This window comes from Antechinus flavipes, chromosome 4, assembly GCF_016432865.1.
Source record: "Antechinus flavipes isolate AdamAnt ecotype Samford, QLD, Australia chromosome 4, AdamAnt_v2, whole genome shotgun sequence".
In the NCBI taxonomy this organism is placed as follows: Eukaryota; Metazoa; Chordata; class Mammalia; order Dasyuromorphia; family Dasyuridae; genus Antechinus; species Antechinus flavipes.
In genome coordinates this window covers 210089854-210103405 of record NC_067401.1, presented here as the reverse complement: position 1 = coordinate 210103405, position 13552 = coordinate 210089854, and the positions used below count along the sequence as shown (strand labels likewise).

The 13552-nt window shown below is 36.0% G+C and overlaps 1 protein-coding gene across 2 annotated transcripts in view; it reads left to right on the top strand.

Moving 5' to 3' along the window:
- The window catches only part of RCAN2 (regulator of calcineurin 2), a 333788-nt gene extending 329507 nt beyond the window's left edge, over nucleotides 1–4281 (top strand). For both annotated transcript variants that reach the window (XM_051997089.1, XM_051997090.1), the window contains one exon: nucleotides 1477–4281. In XM_051997089.1, coding sequence (XP_051853049.1) covers nucleotides 1477–1640 — 164 coding nt within the window. In that variant the 3' untranslated portion in view covers nucleotides 1641–4281. The remainder of the gene's footprint in view (nucleotides 1–1476) is intronic.
- The last annotated feature ends 9271 nt before the right edge of the window (nucleotides 4282–13552 follow it).

Below are 13552 nucleotides of genomic sequence, written 5' to 3'. Positions count from 1 at the left end.
ACCACAGTGCTTGGCATACTATAGGCACTTAATAAATGTTTATTGATTGATTTCTGAGAGGCAATTTTTCAAAGATACAGTGGATAGCACATGGTCTAGAGTCAGGAAGATTCATCTTTCTGAGTTCAAATCTGGCCTCAAATATGGACTAGCTGTGTGATGCTGGGCAAATCACTGAATTCTGTCAGCTGTAAAGAGCAGAAACGCTGGAGAAATATACTTAAGGCTTAGTATGATTGATTTAATCCTAAAACAAGGTGCTAACTCAGTGGAATTCATATAATGATTCACTAGTTTACATGTACTTAGTATAGTTCTACAAGTTTACTATGGGAGAAGACCATTTATGTTCTAAAACAAAAGAAAGTGGGAGATGTAAAGGGCAGGAACTCTGAAGAAATATACTTAAGGCTCAGTATAATTGATTTAATCCTAAAACAAGATATCAACTTGTAGAATTATACTAAGTACTAAGTACTTGTAAACTAGAGAATCATTATCTTAATTCCACTGAGTTTATACCTTTTGAGTATATAGTTCTGAGATGTAATGGTGTCTTAAGAACAAAATGCTATTTATTTTAGGCCCTCCTAAAAGATGCATTAGGGTCAATTTCATTTTTTGTCTCAATATCCTCAATAAGCAGCACAGTGTCTTGCACAATATATATATATATATATATATATGTATATATATATATTTATAAATATACTGATTGATTGATCAGAGTTACAACAATTTGTCTCAGTCATCCAGAAAGTCAATTGTAGAGACTCCATGACTCCCTTTGAGAACAAAGATGTTACACTGCTATTCAAATCTTTGGCGATAAAGCAGGAGAGTCAGTTTATTGCTACAAGAGACTTCAGAAGCCTTCTAATCCAACTCTTCATTTTGTGGAAGAGGAAACTGAGACATAAAGAAGAGCAATGTATTTTCCAGGGTCTTACAAGTAACAAATAGAAGATTCAAACCCATGCCTTCTACCACCAAATCTAGCATTAACATTGTGCGATTCCTCATGTATGATCACAGAATCCAGCTATTCTGAATCTTGGAGTTAAGAAGAAAACTGAACAGAGGCAAGGAGATCAATTAGAAGGCTATTGTGGTAATCCAGGTAGTGATGATGAGGTGACTGTGGGTGGAAAGACAGAAAGGTAGAAATGAGATTAGTAAATAGACTAGATAAATGAGATAGGAAAGCTAGATAGTATATAGAGTTAGGAAGACTCATTTTCTTGAGTTCAAATCTAGTCTCAGACACTTATTAGTTGTGTGGCTCTGGCCAAGTCACTTTACTATTTGCCTCAGTTCTTCATCTTCTGAGCTTGAGAAGGAAATGGCAAAATCAATCTCAAAACAACAATAACAAGGAAAAAAAAACCTATCCAGTGCTGGGCTCCATGCTTCCGGGCTTTGTCATTCAGAATGATCCAATTTCTTTCAACATTTTTCATTTATCTTGTTTTTCAGGGGAGAAGTACGAACTTCATGCAGGAACAGAGTCCACCCCAAGTGTTGTGGTGCATGTATGCGACAGCGACATAGAGGAGGAAGAAGATCCAAAGAATGCTCCAAAGCCAAAAATCATTCAAACCCGGCGTCCTGGCCTGCCACCTCCCCCAGTGTCTAACTGAGCTTCCATCCATGCCTCAGACAATATGATCACTTCTCTTTCACATGCTTTCCTTTCTTGTTGGCTTATTTTTATTAGGTCAGTTATGTTTAAAGGAATTGGTTGCCTTCAAATCCCTGGACATTTAGTTCACTGGGAGTCCTCCCCACCCACCCACCCCTTCCTTATATTGAAATTTCTCAACATAAGGGCTAGGAAAAGGGGATTTGTTTCCTGAATCCTGTCATTTACCACTGACCCTAATGCATCTTTTAGGAGGGCCTAAAATAAATAGCATTTTGTTCTTAAGCCACCATTACATCTCAGAGCTATGTATTCAAAAGCCAACCTAAAACAGAGATGTCAATAATGAATGTCACCCTTTGGGGGGAGGGGGTGCTTTGGCTTTCTCAATCCCCATACTGAGGTGTATGCATTTTTTTCCTGGCCATAATAATAGGACCATATGTAAACTTGAATTTTGATTGCATGAGATTCCATTCATTGTATCTCACCCAGTCTCTGCACCCGACATCCACATGATATGCATGGTCACCAGCACTTGTTTTCATCATTTGAGGTAATGGTAACCCATTCATGGTAACCCATGAAATTTCCCATGTCTAGCAGAGAACTCTCTAGAGGGAAACTTTGTTAGGATTGTCTACCTGAACAGGTCTTATTTTGTTTTCTGGTGTACTCACTGTTTGGAATAAAACATTTCCTTAACACTGTTAACAATTCTGGAGGGGAAAATCAAGTCTAGCACCCAAAGATGTTTCTTGATGTATTTTGGATATTGCTTCCACACACTAGCTACCGCATCCCACCTAGGAGGCATGTCCAGGGTGATAGAGACTGACTTTAGCAGAAGCTATTTGTTAATATGGCTTTCTGGTGTCAGAACTATTTGTTGTTGGGTTTTTCCCCCCTTTCCTTTCTTTTTGTGTATATTTGTACAAATGTTTCAGCTGTGCTTTTGAAATCAGGAACTTTTTTTTTTCAATTTGGTGATTATTCAAACATCACCTGCCTGGAAACATAACTCATGCATTGCTGTTAACGCATTCATAGAATATTACAGCTGTTATGGTAATATTACAGTATCTTATGAATAATACTGAATATTAAAGGGGCACAAAGATTACTTCAATGGCATATAAGTAAAGATCGAACATCTTTGTTACTGAAATCCATTTTAAAAAGATGCCAAATGTGAACATCGTTTGAAGATGGTTTAAAGAGAAACAATAGCTAAGCAAACTAAAATGAGAATGAGAAAAGATTCAATGCCCACATGCTGTACATACAAGATATTTGTTTTAGTTTGTGATTTTCTATTTCTCTATCCCAAAGTGCATTACAGAATATACACCTATAGAACCATTACCTTCTCTGCTGTATGTTCCCGGCCTAGGTCATCTACTACTGTCCATTAATGAGTTAGTTTAGATGTGTGTTGCCAGTCATGATGGAGTGGGAAAAATCTTTTCATTGCCCAAGCCGCAGAACAAAACAAAATAATACAGCTAAATGATTGAAGGAATTTCATGGTTTTTGACTAGGGTGTATACCTCAGTTTCATCAGAGACTGAAGTCACATAGAATGTTCATTCAGAAATTAGAAGTCCTTTTTACTGTGAACATAGCAATACAGTACTGTACTGCAGAGGGGAAATTAGGGGGCGGGTGGGTTGGGAGGGAGCTAGTTAGAATTTCTCCAGTTCTAACAAACTGGAAAAGGAGCTTACAAAATACTAAAGTTCCAAAAGGAAAGTGGAAAATGGCTCCTGTAAGGGAAGAAAAAAAAGAAAGAAAAAAAGAGAAGTATATAAATAAATGTTCTGGCTTTCATTTGCTGCAGAGGTTGCTTTCACTAGAGATTAAAGAAATTTAACAATGAAGGTATATTGCCCTCTAGTGGAACTTTTGTTCAACCACTTTCATTAAAGTAATAATACAGACCCTGTCTAAACAGGTCAAGGGTAAAGTCCCTCAGTCTGATATCAAAAGTTACTTTGCTAATCAATCAACAGGCACTTAAAAAAAAAAAAAAAAGCACCTACTATGTGTCAGCTACTGGGCAAGGTGCTGGGAAAATAAAGACAACACAGAAATCACCCCTACCCTCAAAGAACTTGCACATTCTGTTTTTACTGATTACCCAGAATACAGACTCCTGAGAAATTTATATAAGGGAATGGGGAACTCTTGTTTTCCAGTCAGATAATTAGTCCTGTCTGCAAATCTGTCACAATTCAGAACAAGAACAATACAATACAACATCTTCATAGAATTCAAGGTCAATGTAAGCAGATCTGATCTCACCAGGTAGTTAGAATAGATAACAAAGTCTTGCCCAGTCCCAATGAAAATTTGTCCCCCCAAGCTGAGTACATATTTTGCCAGGCAAGGTTTATATTGGAAAAAGAGAGGTTGGTTATCTAAGTGAATAAGAAACTCAGACTTAATGGTACCTCCTAGCACTGTGAAAGTCAGAATTGCCTCAGCATTTCCATGGACATGCATTATGCAAACCTCTTTAGTACTATTTTCAGTTTGAAGAGTGTAAAAAAAAAAGTGAGAGGTTCCCACCGAGTGAATCATTTGTGCACGTGTATAATTCAGAGAGCTTAGACTTCAAATAAATCTGGTGAATGATTCTTTGTCCAAGTGGTTTACTTACTTTGGGCATTTGGGAGGCTAATGTCAAGGCTAAACCATCCCATTTGGTGACTGACCAAGTCAAGGAGGCAATATGATATAGCAAAAAAGTAGACTAGCAGTCAGGAGACATGGGTTCTAGTTTTCACATAACCTGTGTGACCTCATTTCTCTGGATCTCAAGTTTTTCTCAGATGTAGGATGAGGGGATATCTAAATTCCCTTTCAGTTCTAAATCCTAAACTCCTATGAGATGACCCCTGAGATTCCTCTGAACTTCAAAAATTCTATTATTCCAGTTTTGCTCTGTGTAATAATTACTTTGAAAAAACAGTTGAATACACTTGTAGCTCAGTGGCTAAATTTGAGATACGGGGATCCCTAACAGGAATTCATATTTTGGGTCATCTTATCTCTCTAATCTTAATATAATAATCTGTCATATGAGAAAATTTTATTGTTTTTATTTTTAAAGAAATTACTAAATATTTATTGGTTTCTCATAAACCAATGAGATAAAACCTTATATTTTTTAAAGGTATACCTCAGCATCCATGTTGATTTCAACAGAATGACTAGTGTGTTGAGCAGCAGGATCCCAGACTAGTGCTTTTGGGGTTACACACCCAATATCCACACTCTCACGTATGTGTGTGGGGGGGTATGGGTGTGGGAGTGTGGGGATGTAGGGGTATGGGAGTGGGTATGGGTATAGATATGGTGGGTAGGTGTATAGATATAGTTAGAAATATAGATGTTTTTAAAGTTTGGAGAATGTTGTGTTTTATGCCAATAAAGTAAATCATTGGCTAAAACCAAATCATATATAGCTATATTATATCAGTAATAATAACGAATATTATATAAACATAGCTTAAACTATCATCCTATCTAAAATTAAAGTCATTATTATAATTTTAATAGAAATGAGTATAATTTTCAAATCAGAGTAAGAATTATATCAAAAATATATTTATCCTTTTATGTTCTTCTTCATCTCATGGAGACTTTGTCCAATGAAACAAAATGTTATTTGGCCTTAATAACTGTAAAACTTTTGATGTGTTCAAGGATGAATAGAGTAAAACTTTAATTTAGAGGTCAAAGTGACCCAGTACATGAAAATAGTGAAGATAAATGCTTTTGTCTTCTTCAAGTAAAATATGTCAAGCACAGAATTAATCACGATGAAAGTTGAATCTATGTATATTAAGAGACTGACTCTCACCTAGAAGTCAAATAAATGCAAAGAACACATATAATCAACATCCTTGTGATGCCAGTTTTAATGTATATGTCTGGCATAATAAGGTAAATAACAGTGCATCTAGAAAATGTTCAAAGCAAAACCTAATTAAACACTGGGCTCATCATTCCCAAGAAAGATAAAAATTTTTACCTTCTTGTCAAAAGGAGGAATGTGATGATTGATTCATATTCTTAGAGTGTACAATAAACAGGTTAAAAATGCTTTTGGAACAAGTACCTCTTCACAAAACAATGGTAAAATCTGACAATGTATATACATTACTACATTTGTTAAATGCAACCAAAAATTGCATTTGTATTTGTTTTCCCGGCACTTAATGGATTAATATAATAGGCTTCTGATGGAGCCTATAAATGATGATTATTGAAAAATAGAATCAAAAGGATCTCAATGGGCAACATTTACATTAACTTAACTCCATTTTTGCATATGGGGAGAGAGATACAAAACAACTAAATGACGAGTTAATATAAGCCAATAAATAGTTGTTAAGCACTTACTGTCTTCATGCTCAGCAACCATGGGGGATACAAATTATGTGAAAGACACCCCAACTCTGCAATATTGCATCAGAGACTTTGAGCTGGATAATGGGAACTTTGAAATCATCTAAGTCAAACTTCTGATTTTGCTAAGGAGGGAAACAGGTTCAGAGAAATGATCTGTCCAAAATCATATAGGTTGTAAAGAGCAGAAGTGGTATTACAGAGGAACCACACAAAAGCAAAATAGGGAACAAGAAAGGATAGCATTTAGTCAGGTATATGTGGAGGATACCAAGTGTCTTTAGAAATTCAGAGATAAGAAACAAATGTGGACTAAAGAGGTCTTAAGATTTCATTAAAAAAAGATCGGACAGTAGACTGGCCATGAATATTAATTGAAGAAGGATAAAGAAGTATTCTGGGTTAGGCATGAAGTGGGATAAATATTACATAAGCAAAGGTATATTGGGAGATACATGAACATGATATTAATGCACATCCAAGTCAGATCTAGACCCTATGTCCTCTCAGTTGAGTCTTTCCTCAGATAGTTTGATAGTTGATTATCTATAGAAGGAAAAACATAAGATCATAGACGAAGGGCTAAAAATGACACAGAAGCTATTTAGTCCAATGTTTTCATTTTTACAGATGAGAAATATAAGACCTACAGAAATGAAGTCTCTTTGCCCAAGATTGCACTGGGAGTTATGAGTTGAATTTTAATCCAGGTCCTCTAACAATTAATTCCATATTCTTTCCATTACATCATGACATTTATTTATTTGACCTTTCTTAAGTACTAGAGGAGACTCCACACATTTATCTTTGATTATATTATCTTCTTTTGCTGATTTATCTGTTGCCCCAATGCTGATGACTGACAGATCTTCAGCCCCTGCTATGATGATTTGCCCAAGCTCCAGTCCCAGATTTTCTCCATGCTGCTGGATGGCCCCACTCAGATAGTCCACCAAGATCTCAAGCTCTTTACCTTTCCCACCTCATCAGTTTGTTCTTATGTGTTGCCTATTTCTATGAACGATACCATCAACAAGAGCTTCAAGGGACGTGTGAATTCACAAAGTTACAGTTTACTTTGTGAATCTCACATACTTGTGAATTCCAATGTGTAAAGGTGTAAACACAAGCATTGTATTAATTAGTTCTACTTAGTACCTTGTTTCAGGTTCTGGCCCAAAACATCTTCTTGTAAGATCAGATCAATAATCTATTAACTCTAATGACCAGAAGTTTGTAAAGATTCCAACATCTCCCCCTTTCTTTTGTTTTAGAACATAGGGTGGTCATGATCTCCCTGACTTCTCAAGGAGGTGAGAACCCCCCAAAAAAGGTGATTATGCCTTCCCTGACACCTCAGGAAGGGAGATGAAGGAAGTCAAATCAGATTTTCCCAGTTCTACAGACTCAAGAACCTTAGTCATCTTTCTTTCCCCTATTTAGTTTCCTTTGTCCCCCCTCCATCTCCCTGCAAATCTTAATGCACTATATAAATGTGAATTATGCCTTAGAGAGATCCCCTGTCAAGAGCTCATTATCTCTTTCACAACAGCATTTTAAGTCATCTTCCAGCTGGGAGGAATATCATGAGCTAAGTCATGGTGGGAGGAAAGAGAAGAGGAAATGAGAGGTGTGACTTAAGAACCATGAGTAGTTAAATTTGGCTAGAATATTAAGTACACAGATGAGAGTAGTGGGAGATAAGGGTTGTGAGGAAAATGATTCATAAACCTCAAAGTACCATATATCTTGAGTTATTTTGACTTATGTTTCCCTCTCCAATAAATGTCAGCCATGACTGCAAGATTAATCTTTATGAAGCATTTATGAATCATGCCAGTCCCTTCTCATGAATCTTCAATGGTTTCCCAAAGCCTTCTAACTGAAATCCAAACTTAGCCTTCACAATGTTAAAAACTTTTCATGATATGACCCCAGCATTTTTTTTTGACCAGCCGTAGTTCCCACTATTCCCATTTCTGTACTTTATACTCCAGAGAGATTGGACTATCCATTATTCACAATCATTCCCCATATTTTACTAACTCTGTCTTTTCTTGCTGGTGTATCTTCCAACTGAAATGTCCTTTTTTTGTACCCCTGATGCAAAATCTTACTTGGATGTGATCCCTCCCTTCTTTGAGCCCTGGTAGTAATAATAATTAAATTATTCATTTAATTTATAAATTATTATATTTATATAATATACTATATTATATATGTTATGTATAATATAATATATTATATTTATTTGTAAATCATTGATTCAATAAATTTAATAATTAAATAATAATGTAATTTAATATTTCTAATTTAAAAATTAATAACTAACATATACTGTTTACAGTATTATGCTAAGCACTTTACAATTATTATTTCATTTGATCCTCACAACAATCCTGGGTGGGAAGGTGCTGATATTATACCCATTTTACAGATGAGAAAACTAAGACAAAACTAAGTTATTCATTCTCTCTATTTAGATTCTTGTGCTTTCATGATAGAATTTACTCCTCTATATAGATGAGATACTACTCTGAAGCAATGGGATCTGCTATGGACCAGGTATTATTTTTGACTGGCTACAGATAAAAATTGAAATTCCCTGTCCAACTCCCCTGCCCCATAGTCCACATGCTTATATTCTAGGGAGGGTAGCATAGCATTTGCATTTATAATAAATGAATATAAAATGAGAATAAGGTAGGTTGGGGAGAGATGGCACTAACTTCTGAAAGGATCAGGAAATGCCTTCATTGGAAAGCACAAGCTGTGTTTCAAAGGGAATCAAGGATCCCAAAAGGAAGAGATGAAAAGGTAGAGCATTGCAAGTGTGCCAGACAATCAAGGCAAAGATATAGTAGTGGGAGATGAAGTTCTATGTATGAGGAGCCACAAGAAGGCCAAACTGTAGCATAGAAGGTGAGTGACATATATGAAGACTGGAAAGACAGAAAGGGGGATCAGGTCATAAAGGTTTTAAATGCCAGAGGAAGGAATTTTATATTTGGTCTTGGAGGTGGTAAGATGCCTCTGTAATTTATTGATTTCATATAAGACTCATAAAAATGGACAACATTGAATATGGGAGACCTGGATTCTGGTCTTGCCTCTGAGCTCTGTAACTTTAGAAAAATCATCTCAATTCTTCACCTATAAAATGAAGAGGTTGGGCGTTCCTCTCAGGGTCCTCCCAGCTTTAATCAAAATGTTCTGTGACTACATCATATAATCGGAATGTTCTATGACTTTATTATATGATATTGGTAGGGAATGGGATAGCAGACAAGGAAAGGGAAATTTTGAAACTGATTTCATTGGTGAGGGTTAACTCCCAGTTAAAAAAAAAATTGCTCTACCAATGCTGATCAGCAATTACTTTGGAATTTTCAGTCTTAGAATATTGTCTGTGACAGTGAGAGGTTAAGTGAATAAGAAAAGAAAAGAAGGGAAGGAGAGAAAAAAGGAGGAAGGAATGAATAAAGGAGGGAGGGAGGAGGGAAAAGGAGGGAGAGATAAAAGCAAAGAAAAAGAGAGGGAAGGGGAAAGGAAGGAAGGGAAGAAGAGAAAGGAATGAAGAAAGGAAGAAAAGGAAGGAAGGAAGGAAGGAAGGAAGGAAGGAAGGAAGGAAGGAAGGGAAGAAGGAAGGAAAAAAGAAAAGAAGGGAAGAAAGAAGGAAAGAAGCATTTATTAAGTGCTTACTATGTGCCAGAAATTGTGTTGTGCTGGAGATAGAAATACAAATAAAAAAAAAGACTTTGTTGCCCAAAAGGCATTTATATTCTTAATGTTTTAAATGTCTTATTGAGTGAAGATAGCACATAAAAGGGAACTGAAAAGTAAGAGAGTTAGAGATGTGATGAAGCTACCTGGACCACTGCATGATTTTGAAGTTCAAAGTAAATCAGAAATAGGGTAAGAAGGAGAATGAAGGTGGGTTAACCCAATACCCCCACAAAATGGAAGCTCTAGTAGGAATCACCAATAGAAGAGGTGAGGTGGGCCATGTGGAGGAATATTTTCATGATAAATGGGGCATAGAGGGTGCTAGCCTGATCTAGGATGAGAAAAGCCTTAGGGTTGAGACAAGTTCCAAGATGAGCCAGCAGCAGAAGGTGCATGATCTTGAATTGAAGAGAAACAGAGGAATAACCATTCTAAGTTCTGGAGAAGTCAAAAAGAATGATCTATCCCTTGCTTATGAATTAATAATAATAATGAACTAATGAATATTATCATATAATATAATGAATAATAATGAATATGTTATTATAAAGACAAATTTTTATATTGTACCTTAAGGTTTAAAAATCATTTTATATACACTAGCCCATTTGATACAACAACTCATGAAGATAGATGCTATTTCTTCCATTTTACATATGGAGAAATGGAGGATAAGAGAAGTTAAATGTCTGACCTCGGTTCACATAACTTAGGAAGTATCTGAAGCAGGATCCAGACCCAAAGTCTTCATGATTTAAGCCTAGTGTTCTATCCACTAGACCTTACCAGCTTTCAGAACTCATGATGTTTAGGTTTCAAGGTTTGATAAAGGCACAAATTTCTAATGAGTGGGTGGTAATTTCAGCAATTTCTTCCAAATGATTTTGCCCAGTAGCAAAAAAAAGAATATTGCTTGGCCTAGCTTTAGAAAAGTGATTTATTTTTCCCCTGAGTTATTTTGGAAGGCTTTGAGCAGAAAGGATGAGGAGCAAAGCAGGTGATAGGGAATGATAAGTCTTTGCTTCAGGAAAATATATTCATTTTGCTCCTGGTTCAGAGTGTCCCTGCCAGCAGCGGAAATGTCTAGCATCATTGAGCATTTGGCAGACCTACTGCCTGTATTGATGCCATTTGAATGGCATCAATTTCAAGCAGAAAAGTTTTCTGTCACATTCATTCATCCATTCCTCCCATAGACAGTCTGCATAAATGGGTCTGGGTTTGATTCAGGGCTTTTTATGTTTCCAGAAAGAAGCCATATATGAGATTAGCTTTGTTTGCTTGTGTCACTGGGTGTGGGGCAGGGTAGAGAATTGTCTGAAATCTCTGAGCAACCTCTGCCTCAAGGACATCACACACATCTGCTTTGTTCGTTCATCTTGCTTTCCACCACCCTCTGATACTCTCACGTGGGCTCATTTTCAGAGAAACCTAGGCTAATGGGAGCTATGGGGCTGGGGGGATTTGGTGGTGATGGGGGAGAGATCTCTCAATGATGTAGTCAAAACAAATAAAACTAAATAAAACACCCCCAGCGAACTCAGGAGAGATAGGTTCTAGTCACAACTCCGTCACTAACTAGTTGCCTGACCTTCAACTGGTTATTTTCTTCACTTTGTCCTTAAACTGAGGAAAGTGGAATTATAATTATAATTACATTATAATATTGCATGCACTTTGAGGTGATGACTTGGCTATTACCCTACCAATTTTGAGGTAGGAATATGGGGCAGCAAGATAATCCACTTGCATCTTTCCCAAGTAGTGATGAATGATCCCTCAAGAAAGGGAAACTCAGATAGAGATAACAATCTTGAACACCATCCCCAGATTCAAGGGAACTTTGACATGTATTCCATAGGTTGTCAATCCCTGAATTACATCAGATTCATATTAAATAAGATTTTAAGCACTTCAGATATTTTAGACCACTTCATCGCCACAAGAACTTAGTGAAGAACAGTACATAATTTGGATTTCTCTGCTAGAAGTGTCCAGCATTTCAAGTCAAGGGTGATAAAGACACAGCAAAAGAGACAAACTTATGTATGTGTGCACATGTATATGTGTGTATATGTATGTATACATAGAGTCAATAAATATAATCATGAAGTTTATTGATAAACAAAGGTATGCTAGAGCCAGCTTGTACCACTAAAAAGAGCTAATTATTAAATTTTTAGTGTGAGCATTTATAACTTAGAAATCAGAAAATACTACAAATCAGGATTTGATTTATTATTTGTTTGTTTGTTTTTATTGGCTAAATTCAAGAAAGATTGAAAAAATTGTAATAATGTTAAAACTCGATTTTGTTGACAAAAGAAATTTTGAGGATATATGTGACCAATTGCTCACCTCTGTCCAGAGTCTCAATAGGGATTCCAGTACTAAGAAGTAAAGCAACTATCATCCTTGATCAGAAATGAAGGTGTATTTTAGCCTAGACCACATTAGTTAAAGGTAAGGATGTTTCATATGCAAGAAGATAAAAGAAGCTGGAGTGTTTGATAAATGCACCAATCCAAAGCAAGCAGATCCCACTCACTTTTGAATAGATCAACCATGAAAAAATAAGATAAAATACAGGGATTGGTTATATTCGTTCTGTGTAAAGGGTGACACACTTAATGAACTCATCAGCAGTCCTATCTATTTCTGCCTATATGTTACACCTTCTCCCTCAAGGGGAAGGGGCTCAGTCTACCTAGAAGTGATATTATTCTTCAACCAATGGAGATGGAAACTAAAACTTGGAGAGATCAATAAGTGGCAAGGTCAGAATTCAAATCCAAGTTTCTTACCTACAAGTCTAGGTTTTTTTCCCTCCAAATTACAGATTCTTCAAATCTGAGAGTAGAAATGTAATTCTTTATGCACTCAGCATAATTTTAATTGTTATACAAAATAGATACTTTTTAAGCTTCTTGTTTTGAAGATAAAGTCCTGAGACTTAATCAGCATCACACTAGTAGTGTCAGAGCTGGGTCTCAAACTCTGATCTCTTCTGACTCTCTATACTTATATCAATGACTTCAAACTCAAATAGAGTATTAGCCATTAAATTATATCAGAAGCAGCTAAGTGGATATCAAGAAGATCTGAGTTCAAATTCAGCCTCAGATACTAGTAACTGGAAGTTACAGAAATTACTTGAAATCTGCTGCGTGACCCTGAGCAAGTCACAAGCTCTATTTGCCTCAGTTTACTCATCTGTAAAATGGCAAACCATTCCAGTATCTTTGCCAAGAAAACTCCAAATAGGGTCATGAAGAGTTAGATATGACTGGGGGAAAAAATAGACTAAAACCATATTTAAAGAACAGTGGACCCCATATTGACTTAGTTTTAAAAAGTAAAATTATCTATGTTTTATGGTATTTTTATGTATTTTGTTAAAGATATCCCAATTGTATTTTAATGTGGACTGCATGTTTGATACTTATGGACTACATCATGCTATTACCTTATGTCCAGAATTGTCCTATCACAGAATGCCTTTCATTAGTGTGCTAGAAAAGAGGGTACATGAATATGTCAGGAGTGTATTATCCTCATAATTTTTCAAAATAGCTGAATTTCACAAGACAGTGATATATTTATAGATAAAGTTATCATGAAAAAGATTCTGAGTTTTAGGAAACTGCAAACTCAACACCAGCAGTGTGAGATTGATAATTAAAAATCCAATGGGATATTATCTTTTAAAATCCAGAATAAAGGAAGTATTAGTCTCTACCTTAAAGAACTCTAGTAATAAGGATTTCA